The 24,915-nt window shown below is 40.0% G+C and overlaps 1 protein-coding gene across 13 annotated transcripts in view; it reads left to right on the forward strand.

Moving 5' to 3' along the window:
• LOC141110752 (uncharacterized) overlaps positions 1-24,915 on the forward strand; it is a 263,647-nt gene that overhangs the window by 106,653 nt on the left and 132,079 nt on the right. For all 13 annotated transcript variants that reach the window (XM_073602320.1, XM_073602329.1, XM_073602321.1 and 10 more), the window contains 15 exons: positions 166-705; positions 4,133-4,220; positions 5,512-5,561; positions 6,554-6,708; positions 7,620-7,742; positions 10,428-10,606; positions 12,218-12,318; positions 14,001-14,222; positions 14,857-15,031; positions 15,484-15,561; positions 16,828-16,880; positions 18,478-18,622; positions 18,725-18,835; positions 18,974-19,115; positions 20,014-20,157. In XM_073602320.1, the coding sequence (XP_073458421.1) occupies positions 166-705; positions 4,133-4,220; positions 5,512-5,561; positions 6,554-6,708; positions 7,620-7,742; positions 10,428-10,606; positions 12,218-12,318; positions 14,001-14,222; positions 14,857-15,031; positions 15,484-15,561; positions 16,828-16,880; positions 18,478-18,622; positions 18,725-18,835; positions 18,974-19,115; positions 20,014-20,157 (2,306 nt within the window). The remainder of the gene's footprint in view (positions 1-165; positions 706-4,132; positions 4,221-5,511; positions 5,562-6,553; positions 6,709-7,619; positions 7,743-10,427; positions 10,607-12,217; positions 12,319-14,000; positions 14,223-14,856; positions 15,032-15,483; positions 15,562-16,827; positions 16,881-18,477; positions 18,623-18,724; positions 18,836-18,973; positions 19,116-20,013; positions 20,158-24,915) is intronic.

Below are 24,915 nucleotides of genomic sequence, written 5' to 3' on the forward strand. Positions count from 1 at the left end.
AAAACTGCAATTTTAATGTAATAATGAGACTCAGCACTCTGCTAATGTTTTAAACTGACACTCCTTTAGATTTAATGAGGTAACAGTATTCACAAAATGAAAGCATAAGTGTATACTTTGATAATATGTTGCAATACTTAATTCCAGTTGTGTTACATTCAACAGCCAAGAAACCCACAGAGCCTGTAGTACCTGTGGGACCAGTGAACCCCACAGAGCCTGTGATACCTGAGGAACCAGTGGAACCCACAGAGCCTGTGCTACCTGTGCCTGTAGTACCTGAGGAACCAGTGGAACCCACAGAGCCTGTGCTACCTGAGCCTGTAGTACCTGAGGAACCAGTGGAACCCACAGAGCCTGTGCTACCTGAACCTGTGGTACCCGAGAAACCAGTGAAACCCTCAGAGCCTGTGCTACCTGAACCTGTGGTACCTGAGGAACCAGTGGAACCCACAGAGCCTGTAGTACCTGAGGAACCAGTGGAACCCACAGAGCCTGTGCTACCTGAACCTGTGGTACCCGAGGAACCAGTGAAACCCTCAGAGCCTGTGCTACCTGAGCCTGTGGTACCTGAGGAACCAGTGGAACCCACAGAGCCTGTAGTACCTGAGGAACCAGTGGAACCCACAGAGCCTGTGCCTGTAATACCTGAGGAACCAGTGAACCCCACAGAGGTTATAGAACCAGCGCCTGCTACCTCACCAGGTAAAAGGCACTTTGTTTTTGAGGTTTTAATAAAAGCAAAAATAATAAAAATTGTTATTTAATAGCAAATGTTATTTCTCATATAACATATAAAATATAATGGTTGGTCCAGGGGCATTTTATGAAATCAGTGGGCCTGTGTGCAAAATTATAAGCTGCGCCCCATTGCTTACTTAAAAAAAAATGTAATGTGCTTAGTGTGCAGTGATGAAGAGTGGGCATGGTTTTCACTGCACCAGGGGTGTTGCTAGGATTGTAAAGGACCTGTGGTTCCTTTGGGAAATTAAAGTAGTGTAGTAATGCGGTGCATGCAGTGCGTGGGTGTGGGTGTGGCCAAATTGCATTAACAGTGGGAGGGAAGGAGCGTGGTTAAATGAAACAAAAGCCTTCTTGTACCTAAAAATATGAGTAGGTTGCTGTGCCACAAGTAAGAGTCTCACAGACATATATACACTTCAACACAATAATTTAGTAAAAAGTAAAACACTGCCATTAAATACAATTTTGTGTACACTGGAAATAGACAAAGAGATAACACTCCATCAGAGCCTACCTTACAGAAGAACTTCACTAGAATAGTCAGGGACTGGTTAACTACCAGCAACTGTTAAGACAATGAACACTTTGGTCATGCATACAGTATGTTAAGTACAATATAGTGTTTATAGCGCAGGAATATGTAATGTACAATATAGTGTATATAGAGCAGGAATATGTCATTTAAAATCTGTATATCGTGCAGGAGTGTGTAATGTACAATATAGTGTACAATGTAGGTATAGTGCGGCACTATATTGTGTATATGGTGCAGGAGTCTGTAATGTACAATGTAGGTATAGTGCGGCACTATATTGTGTATATGGTGCAGGAGTCTGTAATGTACAATATAGTGCAGGATTTCTCAACCTTTTTACTTTTGATTTACCCTTGGAAAAAAGTTTGGGATTTCAGGGTACTCCTGAAATAATTTTCAGATCTACAGCTCACGGAACATTGTGATCAGTGAGCTGTTGATATAATAGCATTAAATATTAGAATAAATATTGAAACATACCCTTTTAATGTAAAACTTGTGCTTGCTTTTTTCTGCGCAAATGTTCAATTCTGTGTCAAACCTGAGATAATCACTGTACAGTGGGTCAGCAGGGCAGGGCACAAAAGGTCAGTAGGTCAGAGAACAGGGATTTAGTGGGGCAGAGCATAGGGGGTCAGCATGGCAAAGTATAGGGGTCAGCAGGGCAGTGTAAAGGAGGTACATAGGGCACAGTATGCATGGGCAGAAGGGCTCCTTGCTCCTTCTCTTTAGCCAGTGCCCCCAATAGCAAGCCACTTGCTCTGGGGGCACTAGCACATGCTCGCTCCCGAGCTCCACTTTATGCATCCATAAGACACATAGACGTGCGGCTCGGCCCCGCTCCGACTCTCTTCTCAATGGTTCACTAGCAGTGATTGACAGTAGCAGGAGACAATGGCTCCTGCTGCTATCTCAGCCGATGAGGAATGAGATACCCGGGAAAAGTTCAGCTCTCGTGCACCTCGCTGGATCGAGAGGGAGCTCAGGTAAGTATTAGGGAGTCTGCTGCATACATAAGGTTTTTTTTTACCTTCATGCATAGAATACATGAAGATAAAAAACCGTGAGCCTTTTAAATTACTTTAACAGAGATGGCATGTAGGTCTGAGCCTATGGCACCTAAAAGTGTTTCGATACTGAGGTTTGGATCATGTTCTGGACTTGCAAGACCCCAGAATTTTAATTTAGATACTGAGACAGTCCCTTTGGATTCAGGGTAGTTGACAGTATGGCTAAGTAATAAAATATGCTCCACTTTTGCTTCCCTATTAAGTTGAGAATCTGCACATTGGACTGTTATAGTTAACATTGTTTGGCCCTGGTGGGGCAGTGTTAAATGAAGTCATAGCACAACTGATCCATCTTAAGACAAATGATAGCTGCATGTCTCGCTTCCAACGCAAACCCCAAAATAAGCCATTGTTTTCATGTACCACACTGTGTACAGCCATGAAGTCTGAAATATATTTATGCAGTTTGGAATGAGTGGCTCTATAACATTATCAGTGGCAGCTTGTGCATTGTCGGCGCATGGGCGCCGCCCCCCCAACGCCTCTGCCGCCCTTCCTATACATGCGCCCAGCCCTTTTCAGGATGCCAGACACATGAATTACTATGGTGGTGATAGGCGGGGGAGTGTATTTTAAAGCACGTGATTAGAGCCAGAGGCTCTAATAGGCTTCAAAATAGGGTGGGCTCGGGGCTCAGAGCACTGCGTGCCGATCCCACCCTGTTGTGTGATGATAGCAAGTGAATGTTCGCTATGGTCACACTACAGTTCCTCCCCGCCAATCAGGAGGCAGGTCTGTGAGACCTGTTCCCCAATTGGCCAAAGTGGCAAGCGATCCTATTGTATTCCTAGCACTTTGGCGGAAGAGGAGACACATGGGGGAGGCGGACACTGGAGCCGCTGCTGCTCACACTGGAGGAGAGGAGGACAGCCCCGCCACTGCAGGAGAGGAGGAGGACAGCCTCGCCATACAGCGGGTAAGTGCCGCCGGACCGGGGGGTGGTCAGTGCCGTGGGTGGTCCGGCGGGTGCCACTGTGGTCAGTGCAGCAGGTGGTCTGGTGGGTGCTGCTGTGGTCAGTGCCACGGGTGGTCCGGCGGGTGCCGCTGTAGTCAGTGCTGCGGGTGATCCGACGAGTGCCGCGGATGGTCTGTGACATAGGTGGTCAGTGTAGTGGGTGGTCTGGTTGGTGCCGCTGGTGGTCAGTGCTGGGGGTGGTCCGGCGGGTGCCGCGGGTGGTCCGGCGGGTGCAGCGGGTGGTCAGTGCTGCGCTGCCCGTGTCCTGTGATTTGAAAATCAAGAATAAACTGTTTATTTTGGGGATTTTTAAAAACATGCAGATACTTTCTGTTTTAATAAGGTTCTATTGTGTTTTTCACTGGTTTATTATGGGTCTTTTTGATTCCTGCAGGGGATGTTGCATTTTGCAGGGGAATTTGCCCCAGAGCTTAGTGAATGTTGTGAAGTTTCACTTTGCAAAGAATTTCCAATCAATCAGCACTGCAGGGTATTGATTTTGTTTTGAGAGTTATGATAGATATACATTTCCTTCAAAGTATTTTAAGGAGACACAACATGCAATGTGTGGCACCACATCCAAGATGTATTAGAAAAAAAGGAAGAATTGGAAGGCAGACTTTTAAGGAATACAGTGGGATTACAGTGGCAGCCTTAAAAGTCCGCCTTCCAATTTTTCCTTTATTTCCTTCATGGGTATGACAAGATGCCCTTGGCACAGTGTTTAAACATTATTATGAACACTTGTTTGGAATTAACTATTCCTGCGTGGCTCATTGTTTTATCAATTATTAAATGTATGTATCATATTTTATCCTTATTTTACAGCACCACCAAAGCATTCAGGAGAGTCTTGTACCTTTAACAAAGATATTGTGGCTGATGGACAAACTGTGGAACTTGATTGTGTCACATGGTAGGACAAACATTTTTTACACATTTCTTTGCTGATTGACTGTAATGCCACGTACACAGTATTGGACTTTCCGCCAACAAAACCGTGGATTTTTTTCCAAAGGATGTTGCCTCACACTTGTCTTGCATACACATGGTCACACAAATGTTGGCCCAAAATTCCAAACGTGAGAATGCGGTGACGTACAAGACGTAGGACGAGCCAAGAATATTGAAGCTCAATAGCTAGTGCGGCTCCTTCTGCTTGATTCTGAGCATGCGTGAACTTTTGTGCGCTGGACTTGTGTACACATGATCAGACTTTCCGACAACAAAGTGAAGTTGGCGGAAAATTTGAGAATCTGCTCTCAAACATTTGTTGGCGGAAATTCCGACAGCAAATGTTCGATGGAGCATACACACGGTCGGACTTTCCGACAACAAGCTCACATCCAACATTTCCCATCGGAAAGTCCGACCGTGTGTATGCGGCAGAAGAGGTGACTTGTAATTTTGTGATGGTAAAGCACTTCATGTTTGCCAGCAGACACCTCCTAGTAGATCCAGTAGAACCAGTTATATTTTGTGCATTTAGGAATGTAGCCAGACCTTTTTTTAAACAGTCTGCTGAGCTGCCCAGATTTAGTCCTTGAGGAAATCTATTCCACATTTTCACAGTGCTTAGAGGGCAAAGTAAGCTTGTAGCGGACAAAACAACCAGCAATTACATAGCAGGCACATCAAGTACCATGTCATAACTGTGTTGGAACAGTCCACCTTCTCAAAACTAAACCGAAGTCCCCTGGTAAAGGCCAACATTCTGAACTTTGCATTTCCATAACCCCAAAATGCTTACCATGTAACAAAGTTTGGGCCTGTGGATAGGCTGCTAAGGCACCAATCACTGCCTTGTTAGAAGCAGCAGAAGGTGAGCATATTCTCCTTAACGATACCTGCTGGTTGACTACAGTCCTAGTTTATATCATATGTCCAAGCTACTACATTTACACATAAAGCTGCATATGACACTGGTACCATAGGAATCTGGGAAGCCACTGGGTGAGACTTGTATGGTGGAAGAAGCATTGTCACTAACAGGGGAATTCTAATGTATCTGAAACATAGTTCAAGCACAATAAGCTTTGAATCCTTTGAATTTACACTGTGCACTTCATACCACAATGTGGGAAATAGGAAACATGAAAATCAGCATAATCAATGTTTTTAGTGAAAAAGTCAGCTAAATATATTTTGTTACTGAAAACCACATTAAGGATACCTCCCCCCATTAATGACTATCTTTTGTGTTTTAGTACATGCAATGATGGAGCCCTGACCTGTGTGAAAAATATGAGTTGTCCAGGTAATATCCTATGTGCTGTATTTTCATTTTTAGTTTTCAGCAAATTTTCATTTTTTGTAAACTTGAAAAGACCAAAGCGTACTTGTCAATGCCAATTTTTGGCCAGCCTTTATGATATCTTCGTTACTTGACATTTTCATAGAAGATGGTTTGTCTGCAGCATGGCTGAAAACAGTATGTAGCGTGGATATTTTTTATCAATCTACTTATCTCTTTCTGCTATTGTCCACAATACTCTAGAGGTGTATTCATAGAGCAGTGAATGTGACATTCACTGAATGTACATTCTCATAGTATATGTATTTTAAATGACAGTGATTAGTACCAGTATAGTTTGGGTAGAAATTATGTATATACAGTATCTGGTACTATTGTTTTCATGCATTACTGTGGGCTGTGGAATTATAATGAAGTAAAGTGTAGTTAAACTAGTTATCCTAGGTGACAATACCAAAATGTATCTCCACATTTAATGACAGTATTTAATATTGTTTTTTTATTTTTTTTTATTTAGTTAATTGAAGAATGCATTGCATATAACATGCTGTAATATATAACTAACAGCAAAACTTTTTTTTAAGTTTTGGATAGAGTGGAGATGGTTTAGAACACACGTTTTTATTGCCACCTTGGCCCCCGTTCGGGAGATATGCCCTCTCTACTGGTCCTGTTTACAGTTACCATTAAAAGATAATCCAAATTTTGGGTTGTCCCCAGAACGGTAATAGATGGGAAATCTTCCAATGGGACACTAGTTCTGTTGACCAGGGGGGCTCAAAGGGATTCCCTTAATTTGAAGAAATATCCTCCCATTTCCTGTTTTGGCTATGGGACAGGAAGTGAAGGTAAATCTCCCCAATGGGACACAAATGGCAAAAAAAACTGACAGGGGTCATAACCCACCCTTACTCTATCCAAAATGAAAACAATTGCCTATAGTTCTACTTTAAATAATGTAATGGCTATAATGTTCTGGACCTCCTGTTTTTCAGGTGTCTGTTCTGTGACTGCATACCAGATGATTCGCACATTTGATGGAACATTATATGAGACTCCTGGAACCTGCAGCTATGTTTTGGTCAAAACACAAGACTTCACTATCAACCTGAACAATAAGCTATGCTCTGAGGTGAACAGTGATGTGAAGGTAAGTGACCCTACTAGCAGCTTACCCACTTCAGCTCTGGAATATTTACCCCCCTTCATGACTAGGCCTTTTTTTGCGATACAGCACTACTATTTCTACTACAGCACTACTACTACTGCATTATTTTAACTAATAATTGCGTGGTCGTGTGACAATGTACCCAAATACAATTTATGTCCTTTTTTTCCCACAAATAGAGCTTTCTTTTGGTGGTATTTGATTACCTCTGTGTTTTTTTATTTTCTGCGCTATAACAAAAAAGGCAGACAATTTTGAAAACAAAACAACATTTTTTACTTTCTGCTATAAATCATATCCAATACAAAAATTGAGAAAATATATTTTCTTCATCAATTTAGGCAGATATGTATTCTGCTAGATATTTTTGGTAACAAAATCCCAATAAGCGTATATTGATTGGTTTGCGCAAAAGTTATAGTATCTACGAACTATAGGATATAGTTATGGAATTTTTTTTTCTTAACTACTGTAGTAATGGCAGCGATCAGCGACTTATAGCGGGACTATGATATTGCGCCGGACAAATCAGGTACTAACTTTTTTGTGAACCAGTGACACTAATACAGCAATCAGTTCTAAAAATATGCACTGTCACTGTACTTATGACACTGGTTGGGAAGGGGTTAACATCCTGGGTGACCAAAGAGTCTAGCCTGTGTTTTTGTAGTGTGGGAGATGCTTTTACTAGGGGAAGACATGGATCCTTGTCCCTGCTTTGCAGGAGCACAGGATCCATGAATTCCCTACTCATAGAACAGCAATCTGCCTTGTTTACATAGGCAGACTGCTGTTCTGCCTCTGTACCAAATGATCGGTGGGTGCCAGCAGACATCTGGTATAACTCAGGTGAAAAGAATTTCATATAAATAACTTTTGTTCTTCTGTTGTAGGATCCGGAAGCAGTTTGTATTGATTCTGTAGATGTGAATTTTAAACAAAAGGCAAACATTAGACTACAGTCAGATGGAAGCATACTTGTGGCAGGAGAGAAGTCAGATCTTCCATATTCTCTTCTAGGTAAGTTACATACATTAAGCACGTTTCAGAAAGAAACATAGAGTTATTCATACTTAGAATCTGAATAATAGCAAGGCAGATCTAGCACACACACAAACACACATACACTAATGCAATTGGATATTTATTACAAAAAGCATGCGACTAGTATAAGTGCTTGTACCTATCTTCATATCAGTCACCTCTAATCATCTGTATAGCAGCACTTAAACTGGAAGAGGGATGGTCAGCAGTCAGGCCATTCAGCAGTTCGCATGCATGGGTAATAAACATTTTAATAGGGGGCAAGAGAAGAGGCATAATCTTATCCATGTGCTGCAACTCCTTCATTGCCTAACCAGTAAGCTGGGTGTACCTAGGCCTTGTTATCTTTTCTGGTAGGGGTAGCTAGATGACTAGACTGGCTGCAGTAAGGTTAATAAAGAGCTTTAAGGGCAAAATATTCTGATAATTTTATATTCATTTACATAGGATTGTATAATGTACTCTTGAAAGATATCAGCATATGAAGTATAATGTCAACATTACACTGTGACCATACCAGACCAACTGATTTACATTGTCACTTTATGGAGAAAAAAACAATAGTTGTAAAGGTATTTTTTTAAAACAATAGCTTGTAGGCAGGTTGAAATGTGTTGATTATAGCGAGTTAATGGCTGGCCCAGGATGGGAGGCAGGATTAACTGTTGTAAGCTCAGTTCCTGGGCTTTTTGGCCCTAGCGAGCACACCTGTGCTATAAAAAGGGGGAAGGCTAAGGTCTAGGCTCTTCTTGCTGAATTGGTTGGTTCTGTTCTGCCCGTGGTATCGGGACTACTATGCATTGCAGTCTGCTGAAGACACCGCAACTTTCGAAGCTATGAAGAATGCCAAAATGGACTCTCACCTGACAGAGGTATGCCTGGGCAGCCACATTAAGACAAGGACAAGGACATTGTTCTCATTGAACTATTATGCTGCTAATTGCTCAGAAAAGTTACATTATCATTCTGAGCCTGATCTAAAGGGGAATGATGGTACTGGGGTATCCGAAGAACCAGGGTGTGTAAAGCACTACGGAGTATGAAGTAACACCACTACAAATGGTTAACTCTGGAAGACAAGGAGGAAGGAGCGTAGTTGCTAGGAGTAACCAAGCAACCAGTCGTTAGATCTGGTGCTTGGTAAGATGACAGGTCCTCTGGTAGTGAGGGGGGTTGATGTTCTGGCTCCCTCTCTCTCTAGCAGTCAGTATCCAATAGCAACCAGATCAGAACCCGCATTATGGAAATCTAAGGCCTGGTAAAAAGCTACAGGAAGTGAAATATTTAATAAGTGCACGCATGAGGTCCGTGCTAGATGTACGGCGGGACCCCATTCTGTTACTAATGGAATGGGCACAGGCTCAGCACATCCCTCATAATGCAACATCTACTAAGTGTACAGTGTGCAGTGACATGGCACAGGACACTTTTAAAGCATACAGTGTAAAGACTCATCTCTAAGTTGGGGCACTGCCTTAATGTTCGATTTTCCACATGACCACAGTCTCTGCCTGATCCTGGGTATTGATGAAAGGGCTCCACGCAAAAGGTACCCCCGTGTACAGGGCAAGTAGGCTCCACCCACACGCTTCTTTCAAATGAAGCCAGGGGAACCGTCCAAACATTGGTCCATTAATATCTACTTATAGCACAGACTTTTTTTTTGTTTGCTTTATTTTGTTTTGGATAGTGCAGGGAAGTGTTAAAACCTCTTCTATTTTATTGTTTCCTATCTGTCACTCTTTTGGGAGATGTTTCCCTTCCTGTTCTGGAAACACAGCTGGAAATGAAAGGAAATCTCTACAAAGTGAGGCCAAGTGCTTTCTTAGACAGTTGTCAGAACAGGTGTCTCCATTGGAAAAATGTTCCTCTCCTATTGTTCTGGTGACAACTCTTAAATTCTTAAAGGGGTTGTAAACCCTCATTTTTTTTTTAAACAAACATGTCATACTTACCTCCACTGTGCAGTTGGTTTTGCACAGAGTGGCCCCGGTCTTTCTCTTCTGGGGTCCCTCAGCGGCGCTGGTGGCTCCACACCGCATCCAGTGTCCACGTTGGAGAAACTCTCTCCTTGGTGGGCACCGGTGTGGGCGCGCTCCCGAGTCCTGCATCTGTGTCCATTTACACAGAATGCAGGACTCTGCCCCGCCCCCCGGCGCTGCATCATTAGATTAGATTGACAAGAGCGGGAGCCAATGGCTGTGCTGCTATCAATCTATCCAATCAGGACACGAGACACCAGCTAGTGCTGGTGTGCACGTTCCCTGCCAGAGGAAGATCGGGGTCAGGTAAGTAAAATGGGGGCTTGGGGGGCTGAAGCACCATAGAAGGTTTTTCACCTTAATGCATAGAATGCATTAAGGTGAAAAACCATGAGGGTTTACAACCCCTTTAAATGTAAATCAATCATTTTTGGTGACAATAATCACCAGAAATAATAGAGATAAAAATCTGAAAGGGGTTCTATCTTTCCATACACCATCCAAAAAAAAAAAAAAGTTTCACTATACACTTTAACCTTCCCCAACAATCTATTTTCCCTGAGACAGTAATATTGACTATAAAAGCAATGATTTCTAAACTATATTCAGTTGAACAATATGTTTGATTTCTTAAGAAGGAAGTTGTTTTCATTCATACTGTATTTACATTACCACCTAGATACCATTACTGTCTTAAGAAGTTCTTCAGTCTTCCTGGATGTGGTCAGCCAAACATTTAATCTGCAGTATGACTTTGCCAGCAACCGCCTTTATGTTATCCTTGATGCCAGCTACAAAGATACAACCAGTGGCTTGTGTGGGACTTACAATGATAATCGTAATGATGACTACAGGTAAAAAAAAAAAACATTTTATATTAAAAGCTGTGCTTGTTTATTTAATAAATACCAATCTTGAACATCTGTACTGTTTGCTTTGATTTTTTTTACAAAGACTTTGGTCAAGTCACCTATAAGTAATATTTCAGTCCCTCACTCTATATTTTTATGGCCCTATTTCTACTCTAATGGTGGTCAGCATAGCTTTTACCATTTTATCTCTTGCATTCTCCATAATATTACACAAAATGAAATACATATATAAATGAAAACGAAAACAACTAGTAAAGTGGTACTTCCTCACCATATTTGTGTGCAGAGCTGGAAACTCTCCTCTTTCTACCACAAAATAATTAGCTTTAGATAAGATTTTTTTTAAAGGCTGACCACTTCAAGACGATATTTCTGATTTGCTTACCTGCCATTGAATTAAAGGGAATGTACAATGGCTTTGTGTATATTTTCAGTCTTTTATTTGTTTATTGCAGTTAGGACTAAAATAACACTGCTTTATTTATTTTTTTAAGACAGGAAAATATAAACTGTTGAACCCTCTTTTATTTATTTATACAGGTACTTATATAGCACTGTCAATTTATGCAGCGTTTTACATATATATATATATATATATATATATATATATATATATATATATATATATATATATAAAGTACATTCACATCTGTCCCTGCCCTCAATGAGCTTACAATCTAAGGTCCCTAACTCACATTCATACATCCACATACTAGGGCCAATTTATTTACCAGCATGTCTTTGGAGGAAAACCTGTTAGGGCAAACTGGAAACCCATGCAGGCACAGGGAGAACTTGCAAACTCCAGGCAGATAGTGCCATGGTTGGAATTCAAACCAGCAACCCTAGTGCTGTTAGGCAGAAGTGATAAGCACTTATCCACTGTGCTGCCCCTGTGCTGTACTGTAATAGTACTCCATTCCTTTACTTTGTAAAAAAATGCAAAGCTTTTGGAGCTGAACAATAATAATAATGCCAATATTTTGTATTTTTTTATTAAACCAGCAGGTTTTATCTCCAGACCAATTGTCCATGTTTTCCAGGGACTTCTTGCCCCCCACCTTTCTTGCTTTCCCTTCAGACAGCTTTTGCTGTACTCTCTCATTTGTAGAACATATAGTGCTCTGCATATTCTGTGTATTATTGTGTTAAATGTTTATAAATGTTAAAAATATAAATGTTAAACTTGTTAAAATTAAATTTACTGCAAACTATTATTGTGTCAGTTTAAATCTTCTACTGTCTTCTAATATCTCTTGAAAACATCAGAAATTAAAGGTCTTCAAGGGAGCCAAGTAACAGAGTCATTTTAAGGCATATGGAGCTGTACAGACAAGGCCATATATTATGCAGATATTGGGGTTAAAATATGATCTAAAGTATGAACTGGCTGCAGTTCTGGGTTTCATACAGTTCTCATACAGTTCTCTGAGCTGTTTTGCATTTAATGGCTCAGTGACGTCACAAATGTTTTTGTGAACTGATTGGATAGATAGTCATTGCTTCAGTAACGATCTTTGGCTCCATGCATTGTGCTGTATGACCCCCTACTATATTTCCTTTACTAATGAATTATATGTCTGTCAAACACAGGAGCTCAAGTGATATAACTGAAACTGTGTCCGGCTTGTTCAGCAAATCTTGGAAGACACAACCACAGTGCTCAGAAAGTCAAAAATCACCAGAAAACACTGGTAATCATAGGACTAGCAAAAATTGTTTCTAGGCAAAGTAAATTGTTAAATGTCTATGAGGCCTCCAAATATTCTTGTTTTTTTATACATTTGATCTGTAAACCTGCTTACTTAGTGTATTTGCAGTTTCATTTTACAGGCTGTAGAAGCCATAGTCCATAAACATAATGTCCTGTTTAAGGCTCGGTTCACACTGGTGCGCTGTCCGACATGGGATGTGATTCACACCGCTTGCAGTGCAAATCACAGGCGATGTCTGTGCGATGCGAACTCAGCCATACAGATTGTAGTCGTGCAGGACCCTTTTTTTGGTCCGCCCCAGAATCGGATCGCATGGGTGTTCACCATGTGATCCGATTCATGTCGGAATTGACAGCTCACACTGCAATATGCGGACCGATCTAGGGGTGTCAATAACTTTCTATTGACACACCCAGCGGTTCGCATATGGCAGTGTGAACTGCCTGCGAGTCAAGTGTGATGTGGGAACCCGCAGTGGATTTGCAGGGTTCTCGCCTCACACCAATTTGAACTGAGCCTTACACTAACAAAGCCAATACAGTTAAAAACATAAAGAGTGGCAGAACACAAGTGTTAAAAGGACAGCTCCCCCCCCCCCACACACACACCACCACCATCACCACCATTGGTAAACTGTTGTAAAAAATCCCTTTAGATTATACAGAGGGACTACAAATAGACACAATGTTCTCAGCCTTGTAGCTCTTTTTGGACTGGGAAATCTTTACACCACACTTTTAGACAAAAAAGGCACATAAACCTTGTGCAACAATCTTCCATACACCTTTTTAATAAATACTTCTAATGCTCACAAAAGTACTTTGGAAAATTAGCATATCTAACATGACATCCATCCAAGTAAAAGTTCTCTCAAATCACAGAATGCAGATAGCTAACTGTAGGACTTATTTAGCTACCTACTGTGACTGCCACCATTGTGCAGGAAGCTGACATTGTTTAAAGGGTCAAAGAGGAGGGTTTGGCCCTTGAAAAAGATCAGCTTCATATACAGCCAATGCAGGAAGTAGCTAAATAGGTCTGAAAGTTGTCACCTGCACTTGGGGAATTGAGAGAGCTTTCACTTGGATGAAAGCCATGTTTTACATGCTAATTTTCAAAGCACCTTTGTGAGTATGAGTAGTATTTATTAAAAAAAGTTGTATGAAAGATTTTTGCATGAGACACATTCAGCACATTAAATCAACATTCAGAAAGGGAGGGACATCACCAGGCACTAATAAGGTCTACTGCATACACATGTGCTGACATGGAATATTGTAAGAGGAGAGAGCAGAGAAAGCAGAGCTGATAATGTTGTGTTGCTGATTCTGCATTACCAATCAGCTATGAGTGGAGACACTTCTGTATTAATTAACAGTGGTATCACTCTCTTGGCTGCGCTGTCTGGCAGAGGTATATGACTCACAAAAATGGGTGGAGAGAATTACAAATCCTTTAGCAACTAAAACAACCTACAGCCTAAAACGTGTGTGTTTCACCTGTGTATTTAGCTGTTTGCCTGGAGACACACATTTCTTACATCCATATCAGTACTCATCTCTGTAAGGATCTATCACACCAACAGTAACAAAGCAGAATTGATACTTTCCTAAAATAACCTAGTGTATTCTCAATATTTGACATTTTTCCTAATTTTACAGATAACAAAGTAGAGGCTGATCTGACTTGCGCTGACTCCCTGGATAGTTCCATTTTTGAAGACTGCGCCCTCCTGATTGACACTCACAGCTACAAGACCTCTTGCTCTCACAGTGTATACTATGCTGGATCTAGTGGACTTTGCTCTGCCTTGGCAGACTATGCCTATCGCTGTGCCCGTGCAGGAATCACTGTCTCCGTTAGCTCTACATTCTCAGACTGCAGTAAGTGTTTGAAATGAATCTTCATATTTTTCCTGCTTGTCAGTGGCGGCTGGTGCTCCATTTTCTTTGGGGGCGGCAAACAATCTTTGGTTCAATCTTTACTATATTTCCGGCATGAATAAAATTTGTTCTATGGTTTACCCAAGGCCAGTCTCCTACCATGATGATTTGGCATGCTGTAAAAAAAATCACATCTTGTGACCATGCTATTTTCTCTGTGTCCAAGACCAGTTCTGTACAGAATATACATTGCTATTACACTGCAGAAAGTCCCACAAGGGGATTTTCAGTACATGCACCTGACTTACAGTACTAACAAAGGTATAGGTTGCCCTGTTCAGAAACTCTTGTAAATAATACTTAGGAAAAAAACTCCTATTTTTCACTTGTCATTCCTAGTTTTTACAGTATAAGCATTATTAACATGCTTATACTGTAAAGGCTCAGGATAAGCATTATTAAAGAATGTGTGTACCTTTTAGGTATAAATGACATTCTGAGGGACACACACCTGTCATACGCTATCAAAGTGACCAGTGGGCAGCACGCCTACCTTGAAGTGTGGGTTCAGTACTAGTACTATGGATTAAGTATTACCAGCTTTATCAACTAAATGTTTTCACTTCTTTTCCAGCTCCGGTATGTGAAGGTGATATGACCTTCACTACAGATGATACATTCTCTCAACAAGACTGCGCAGAATATTCTATTAAGCTCCAGAAGATTACATCATCAACTCCTCTGAACGAAGCCTGTATCTGCCCTCCCAACCTCTACTATGATGCCTCTATCAATAAATGTGTAAACGGGTAATCAGTCTCCCATTGTGATTCATTAGATGTGTATTTCTGAATTATTCCTAATATTTTTTGAGTAGTCCACATGAAAATGCTAGTTCCCTGGCTGCCTCCAAATTCAGCACTTATGATACCTTATGTTCATTAAAGTTCATGTGCGTGTAAAGGCAGGTGTCCCAATACTTTTGGCAATATAGCATATTTGAAAAACTGGGACTGAACTTTTTACTCTGATAGGAAAGAATTTAGGTCTGCTTTGCATTCCATCAGCCATGGCAAGCCGTGTTCTGCTCCATGTTTGGTACGACACTCTGCCAGACATGCAGAGAGGAGGACAATTCACAACTGTCTGACACAAGGATGGACATCTGACAACTGGGTTTTAGCTGATATAAGCATACCTAAAGATGTTTTCTTACTTCGCTGTTTGGTAAAACATTTTTTTTTTCTTTGTTGTTGTTCAGCGATTTATGCCCTTGCTACAGCAAAAACCGCGTGTACCGATTAGGAGAGATCATCACTCAGGCCGATGGACAAACATGGTAAGATGCTCTTGATAAATCTAGCTAATAGAAAACGTAATTTTCTGAATACATCTCCAGTGTCTAACTTTAATACCCCGTACTCACGATCGGATTTTCCGACAACAAATGTCGGATGTGAGCTTGTTGTCGGAAAGTCCCACTTAGTGTATCCTTTCTCAAACATTTGTTGGCAGACTTTCCGCCAACAAATGTTGGCTAGCAGGTTCTCAAATTTTCCGCCAACAAATTTGTTGTCGGACTTTCCGATCGTGTGCGCACAAGTCCATCGCACAAAAGTCCTCAGAATGCTCAGAAGCGGCCGGTCTTGTAAACTAGCGCTCGTAATGGAGAATTAACATTTGTGACGTGGCAAATTATGAAATCTCCAAATGCAGCGCACAATTATCTTCTTCTTTAATGGGATAATAATGAAGCTGCTTTGCTGGTGATACTGATGGAGTTATTGCAAACAAATTTTCAAAGGCTTTTTTTTCAAGTGATATCAAAAATTATAATAATAATAATAATAATAATATCGCTAAATGAAAAACGCAAAAAGAAAAGTGCGAATCAACACTCACCAAACTTCTACTAACACAAAATTAGCAGAAGGAGCCCAAAGGGTGGCGCTAAAGAGCTGAAAAAACACGTAGTACATCTAGTACATCACTACGTTCGTAATTGTTGGCCAACATTTGTGTGAACGTGTGTATGCAAGACAAGTTGGAGCCAACACCCTTCAAACAAAATTCCACGGTTTTGTTGTCGGAAAGTCTGATCGTGTGTACGGGGCATCAGAGGCGGCTCTCTAATTAGGCAAATTAGGCAGTCGCCTAAGGCCTCGCACTCACAGGGGCCTCGCGGCTGCCTAATTTGCCTGTTCTCAATCACTGAAGTTGATGCCGGCGGCTCCGCCTACCCCCACTGGGACTCTGTGGCTTAGGAGCTGACGGACAAATCAAATACTGCCCTCAGCCTGAGGAATAGCGGCTCCATCACGGAGCGTCCCAGTCCGTGGGGCCTCATGTTTAAATTTTGCCTAAGGCCTCACAAAGCCTAGAGCCGCCTCTGGGGGGCATACCAGTTTTACAGGGAGATTTTGCTTATGGGTAAAGATTTTTTTTACCGCTGAATCATGCTCTATCAACTATTTTTTTTAACTGTAATTTTAAGTCAAGTTACAGAAACAACCTTCCAAATATATGCAGCTATATGTCAAAGGCATATTTAAATTTTTATAACATAATATCATTATATAACATGAACAAACATATTGTTTTTCAGCCCCTGTGAGAGAGTATTACAGTGTGGAGAACCTGAACAGCCCCCAGTCCCTGGTAAGTTGCTCATGTTCCTACTGTATGTGACAGAAGCATACTATGATAGCATTAAAGAGCTGTCCAGAGCTGGAACAGCATGTATGCAGCCATACAGTATATTCTGTGAGCTTGCTGTGGTCTTTAAAGTGTCACATGGCTGTGATTTTTCTTTACTGCTTTGAGTCAACTGTTCTCTTTAACACTCATATGCTGCAGCCAAGCAGATGTTGTGTAAATTAATGAATGCTGACTGAGCAGAGTGAGCACATTTTCTAAATTATCAGTGTGTTGTTGCTTTTTTACTGTCAAAGCAGCAGTGTGTGGTGAGTGGTGAGGTACTTTGTGTGTGGTGAGGTACTTTAGTAATCCTATGTGTAGAGAGCCTGCTGTGTAAATAGCTGTCATATTCCAGTACTAACTAGATATGTGCACACTGAAATATTTTGTTTCGGAATTTCGTTTTCGTCCGAAAAATAAATTTATTTAGTTACTCCCGAAATTCGTTTTTATTCATTTCGTTTTTCGTTAAAAATTGCATTTGTCCGAAAATCCAAATTAAGGTCGAATCTGTCATTGAAGGCAAATGGTGTCTGTCAAATGTTCAAAGAAGATTTGACGGAGCAGCTAAACTGTACGACGCCATATAGTTTACCTGCTCCCTCAAATCTTCTTAGAACTTTCAACAGACACCATAAGCCAAAGTACGTGTGTACTTAGTTCTAGCTATTTTACTGCTCCTCCTCTTTGGTTACAATCAGCCAGCAACATTCATCATCATCATTATTTTTATTTATCTTTTCTCCCCTACGTCGAATCTTTTCTCCCCTACGTCGAATCTTTTCTCTCTATGTCGAATCTTTTCTCTCTATGTAGAATAATCTTGGACTAATAGAGTTAAGCTTAGGCACATTTGACCACAGGTTTGATGGACACAGATTGTTATTGTCAGCATCATGTCGAATCTCCTATCTATATTGAACTGTTGTAGCAACGAAAACGAAAATAAAGCATTTGTTTATGTTGGATCTTTCGTTTTTCGGATTCTGCACTTTCGTTATTGTTTGTTAAAACGATAACGAAATTACTTGAAATTCGGATGAAAATGCATTCGGACGAAAACGAATGCACTTGTCTAGTACTAACTACAAAGTGATGCAATTTTAACAGGACCTATTATATTGTATACTATTGATCTGCTTTTGATTATATTACTCACTCACATAAATACAGCAAATGCAGCAACAAAAGGATTCAATGAGCCAAATAAGCAATGTCAATATAGATTTGGTTAAGGAGCACATCATAGAGCATGCTACTGATAGGGATCATATATTTGATGGACAGCTTTTGTACATAAGTCTTTATATCATGAAAAATTGTTTGTGAAGATTTCAGAGCATCAGGCAAACCTAAAAAACTCTAAAAAGGAAAGTTCCTAAGTTTCCCAGAGCAAATTTCACCACAAAAGCTTAGACGTTGGTGACTGGGGTATAGGGGGTGTAGTATAGATATTTGTTTTTCCATCCAATTTTTTAAACAAAAAGACATTGAAAGTATATTGATGGTAATCTTTGATTACAATGGCCATAACTAACTAGTTTTGTTTACTTGGCAGATGTGCAAACATGTTCCAATGATGAAGTATACTCAGACTGTTTAGTGGGTTATGGCAAGTCATGTGAGCCATCTTGCCAGAACTTAGCAATACTAGACCAAGTCTGCACTTCGAAATGTGAACCAGGATGTGTCTGCAGGACTGGGTAGGCTTTCTAGAAATGTTAAGGTGTTCTTGATCTGTAATAACGATACACAACAGTATTTTTTATATTCTATTTTCTAATTAACGCTGCATTACCTCCTAGTATGTTGAGAAGCAGTGATGGAAACTGTGTGCTCCTAAATGAGTGTCCTTGTGTGCATGGCGAAGATGTGTACAACCCTGGAGAAACACTGGCACAAGACTGCAACACATGGTAAGCAAACACTTTAGTCATATTCTTGGGCAGTGATGTTGAAGTTTATTTATTGTATTTAAGCAAAGTTATAAAGTTAAAGTTAAAATAAAAGCAAAATAATTTAAATACTGTTTTTTTTTTTTAATTTCCTTTTAGCACATGTGAAAATGGCAAGTTTGTGTGTAGCAACAACCCATGTAACAGAGTGTGTAACACTTATGCTGGATCTCAGTTCTTCCTGTTTGATGGAGTCTGGAAGACTTTTGCTACAAGGCACTGTGCGATTTTGCTGGTTGAGGTTAGTTGAAAATTGAATGATTATATAATTCAGGGTATTTAATCAAGGAAAAAGTAAATTCACATAATATGAAGGAAGCTCTAGTGAATTCCAGCTCAGTCATTCAGTCAGAAAGTACTCAAGCCATTCGATCAAAATGACAGTCAGGAAATTAGTATTTTCAGAAGTGGATGTCTGCAGTTTTAGCACCCACACTTTCCTAGTACTGGTGTTCTTGTGTTCACCTGGTATTTCCATGTTTTATATGTCCCCTTTAAAAATCCTTCTAGTTTTGAAAATATTTTTTTTATTATGCCCAAAACAAAATGCATTTATAAAGACTGCTTTTCTTTTTCAATATGACCAATGAACGTGCTGCTGCCATGGTGTAAATTGTCCCTTCGTTTTTCAGATTATATGATAATTGGCATGGTACATTTTATGACCATCCAATCGTATTGTTTGCCCTTTTCCCATCAAGAAAGTTGTGGACTCACGCTTCTCCTTTCCCATGCATTGCTTTATTGCAAATGTGTTAACACACGTTGTGTCATGTTAATTTTCAAAGGGATACCAATGCACAGGAATGGACCAAAATACAGGCATGCAGCATATTTTACAACATAACGCGCCACAGCACACGGTATTGTGGAGTGCTGCAACATATATGTGAAGGCTCTGCATTGTCTTAGTGCATTGAAGAGCCATTCATAATAAATGGCTCTCACTAATTGATATATTGTGTTTTGTGGTAACACACACTTTACAATGCACATTACCACAACACACCCAGTCACAAAGGTGTGTTTCTGACCACATTGTGGAATATTGTGAGATTATGGTAAATACCGTATATAACAAAAAGCATAATAACAAATACTAGTATTAAATATATATACTATTTAATTTTATTTCTTAGTCTGTGGAAGGTGTAAGCCCATCATTCAGTGTTGTCATGCAAAATACCCCAAATGAGGAAGATGGAGGAGCTTTACACAGGAAGATCATTACCATAAAATTTGGAGGGACTGCAGTGTTGCTCAGTGACTCTGATCCTGTGGTGGTAAGTGTTAATGCAAAAGGATCATGGCCATTTGAGGATAGAAAAATTTACAGGGGCTCAATGCTATTTTACAAAGTCTATCTAATGCAGAAGAATTTGGCTTCATATGAATTATATGGTTTATACAGTAATTACAGGCTCATGACTTCTCTTACATTGCATTTCTCCATATTTCCATCCAAAATAGGAAGATACCTCTGTTAGTTTTTATTGCTATCTGCGTGCTATTTGGGGAAATTTTATTTAATGTCCTAAAAACATCAGCTTTTAATTTATCAGTGTTTAGGATGTTGATTCCCTTTGTGCTTCCTGATCAACTGATAATGGTATTACAGTTATTGACAGGAAGGGAGGGGAAAGCCAGCCACACATGGAACAAAATTTGACCTGTTCAGGAGGGACTGGCTGAGATTCAATCCATGTATGGGCAGGCTTGTGGGTACAACCAACCAAGTCGGGTTTTTTACATGTGATTGTTGCCAGCTAGCAGTAATCATTGAGGTTGATTTACTAAAAGTGGGGCGGCACAGTGGTGTAGTGGTAGCACTCTCACCTAGCAGTAAGAAGGGTCACTGGTTCGCATCCCAACCATGACACTACCTGCTTGGAGTTTGCATGTTCTCCCTGTGCCTGCGTGGGTTTCCTCCGGGTACTCCGGCTTCCTCCCACACTCCAAAGACATGCTGGTAGGTTAATTGGATCCTGTCTAAATTGTCCCTAATATGTATGAATGTGAGTTAGGGACCTTAGATTGTAAGCTCCTTGAGGGTAGGGACTGATGTGAATGTACAATGTATATGTAAAGCGCTGCGTAAATTGACGGCGCTATATAAGTACCTGAAATAAATAAATAAAATAAATAAAAGTGGAGAGTGTAAAATCTGGGGCAGCTCTGCATAGAAACCAATCAGCTTCCAGGTGTTGTGTCAAAGCTTAATTAAACAAGCTGAAGTTAGAAGCTGATTGACAACCATGCACAGCTGCACCAGATTGTGCACTCTCCCATTTTAGAAAATCATCCCCATTGTGTTGCGCCAGCCAGGAACGCTCAAAATCAAATAATCTGTGGGTAGCCAAAGCCTTGCAAAGAGGGCCACAGACAGCAATATGTAAACATGTGATAAGATCTATTACTTTTACACTTACAATACAAAACTTACTGGAGGGCCCACTATCTGTAATCAGATTAAAACCTTACAAAAGTATTGATTTAGTTATCTTTTTGGTATTTTACTAGGCAAATTGCAAGTATAGAACAATGGAAAATTAAAGTTAAGTTGCCTCATAAGAAAAACAAGGCACAATGGGGTTGAATTACTAAAGGCAAATCCACTCTACACTACAAGTGCACTCACTGTAAATCTGAGGGGAAGATCTGAAATCAGGGGAAGCTCTGCTGATTTTATCATCCAATCATGTACAAGCAAAAATGCTGTTTTTTATTTTCTTTGCATGTCCCCCTCGGATCTACAGCGACTGCACTTCCGAATGAACTTGCAGAGCACCTGTAGTGCAAAGTGGATATGCCTTTAGTAAATAAACCCCAATGCGTGTCTGCATTGTCACATTGCAACCAGTGGGGTGGATTTACTAAAGCCAAATAAAATGTTCACTTTGCAAGGGCTTTGCTTTCTGCATATGCAGTTGCACTCATTTTCCCCAGGGCTTAGTAAATGTAGCAAAACTCTTCTGATTTCTAGCATCCAATCATGTGCAAAGCAAACCTGCTTTTTAAAAACTTTCTATGTATGTTTACCACGAAAAATGGGTGCAACTTCACTTTCAAAGTGCACAGTCTATCTGCTTTAGTTAATCCATTCCAGTGTGTACAAAAAAATTGCACAAATGACAAATGAATCATGGAAACTATTCACACCCTTCTTTTGACCTTACCAAACTCAATTATTTTGTAAAATACTAACATTTACATCAAATGCAATAGAAGAAATATTTCTCTATTGATCTTCAGGAAGCAAACCAGACACACTTGATTTTCAGGTTTTTATCTCATATGCCGGCCATAGAGGACTTGACAAAAACAATTAGTTCAACCAACCTGTGCATTGTTGCAACAGTCAGGCCATGTAGAGGCTAAGTCATTGTCATCTCCTTTTGACTGATAGCCCATTTTGTTCCTTTGTATGTGGATAAATGAAAACAAATCTTTAACCAAGTTTCATACCTATTTGCTGGCAAAATCATGAAGAGGATCAAGACCTCGTCATACTTGATAAATCAAAGCAACTGTCTGCTTAGTTGTATTCCTCTTTGTCTTTGACATTTTTTGCCAAGAAGGATGTCATATTTTACATGGAGTCTATATTAAAAATGAGTGTAGAAATATTTGGTCAATACCGCGCTGTCAGTGAAATACAAAAACAGCTGCCAGCACCACAAATGACAATTGCAAATAACAGAAAATAAATAGAAAAGTGCAGCGCTAAATATAGATAATGTTGAACCATATAGAAATGTCTAATGTTTAGACATTCAAAAACATGTGCAAAAATATGCTTTAAATGTGTAGAGACATATATAAATGTAGAGTGCCAAGCTGACAACGTTAAAAGTCCACACTGAGAAAAGTGATAAAAAACATTAAAATGTAGTCCAAAGCCATAAGTGAATAAAAGGTTTGCGAAAAAATATAAATTAGTGAAAAAAAAATATTTATATATATTGCTGAAGTGTTGATCACGATAGGTAGATATCAACCTTGGGATATAAACATAATGGTGCATGAAAAATGATGAAAGAAACCACCACTGATAAAACTGAGGCTTACCGGAACATATGGACTCAATAGGGCATATGCCAAATGAGTCTTCAGAGCTTTGTGGTGACAATGCACCAGTAATTGGAAACATCTGCCTACTGTTTCCATTGTGTTACTAATCCTGATATACAAGCACTTGTTGTTATACTCAAATGTGAGTGTTTCTATTTAAACCTTTTATTCACTTATGGCGTTGGATTACATTTTAATGTTTTTTATCACTTTTCTCAGTGTGGACTTTTAACGTTGTCAACTTGGCACTCTACATTTATATATGTCTCTACACATTTAAAGCATATTTTTGCACATGTTTTTAAATGTCTAAACATTAGACATTTCTATATGGTTCAACATTATCTATATTTAGCGCTGCATTTTTCTATTTACTTTCTGTTATTTGCAATTGTCATTTGTGGTGCTGGCAGCTGTTTTTGTATTTCACTGACAGCGCGGTATTGACCAAATATTTCTACACTCATTTTTAATATAGACTCCATGTAAAATATAAGCAGACAGTTGCTTTGGTTTATCAAGTATGACAAGGTTCAACGTTATCTATATTTAGCACTGCACTTTTCTATTTATTTTCTATTAAAAATGAACGTATGAGGTGAGGAATATGAGGGCTACCACTGATCTAGGTAGTAGAGGTAGCTCTCTTATCCTGGCTTCCCCTTTCCATTATTACTGAATGTCCACATACAAGATAAAAGCTGAAATCAAGCTTGTATTGGGTGTTCCTGCTGTGTAAGCACATGGGAAAGAAAAATATTTTGGTGAACTTATAGGAAGGAAAGAGTTTAAAGCAGGTATGTGTGCATGATGCTGCGATTTACAGGGGAGGCAAACAGTGGAGTGAAATCTTATCTTAAGTTAGTCTGAAAAGTGTACTTAGAGCTTATGTACAGGGTTTTAAAAAGCAAAGAAATATATCAGAATTAGATTTAAAGCAGCATTTGCTGCATCAGCATGCTTTGAGAGCTTTTAGAACAACTTCAGAAGTTAAAGCAGTTCATCTTAAAACACTCCAAAGCTGAAACAAATGCATTAATATGTACTGTGTTGCATTACTTTGCTCACTTTGCATTGCTTTCAGCTGCATTAAGGCTGTGTTCACACCCCCGTGCGGAGCAGCTCACGGCAGCCGTCCGGTGCGTCTCTATTCTCCATTTCAGGTCCGATTTTGGTCTGAATTTTTGGCTGAATTTGGACCTGAAACAGACCAGAAGATGTACAGGACTCCTGTTCAATTCGCTCCACAGCCGTCCCGGAGCTGTGTAAATCGGCTCCATTGAGAGCCGGTCACAGGCTCCTGACGTGCGAATTGGACACATCCAATTCGCAATAGTGTGAACCCAACCTAAAAGTGTAGTTATACATGGGCCTAACTTTCCTTATGCTGTACATCCATACAATAGGCCATAGATAGGAGGATCACAATCTTGTACCCATTACATTGCAAATCCTAAGGCGGGTGAAACAGGTTCTAGATATGTGTTCAAACTGTATATTTAGCAGTTTACCTGGAGTAGCCTTTTAACAGGAATAAGCTTAAAGAAGAACTTTACTCTCTCAGTCAACATTGATAATTCTTATTCCCTGTGCTGGTAGCATTAGTAAATAGATAGGAAAGTATATCATATTTACTTGTTTTAAACTTCTTTTTTACGTTTCTTCAGTTACTGCCTGGCTTCCATGCCCAGGCAAATTATGTCATACATCCTAGGTGTCTTCAGGAGGGAGGAGGGTTTTTCTCAGCTTAACACACTTGCCTGCCTGAATGCCTGAACTAAGGGCAGATGGATTCCAGGAAGTAAATGCTACATAAATCATTTGCCCTTACCCAAGATGGCCATGGCCAGAAATGCTAGAAAGTGTTTTTCTAAATAAAGCATGTAGTCAAGGATCAATGGGGAAGTACGCTTTGAATATTAAAAATAGATTAAATAGCATTTTTGGATTGTGGTGCTCAGATGCAGTGT

This window comes from Aquarana catesbeiana, linkage group LG10, assembly GCF_042186555.1.
Source record: "Aquarana catesbeiana isolate 2022-GZ linkage group LG10, ASM4218655v1, whole genome shotgun sequence".
In the NCBI taxonomy this organism is placed as follows: Eukaryota; Metazoa; Chordata; class Amphibia; order Anura; family Ranidae; genus Aquarana; species Aquarana catesbeiana.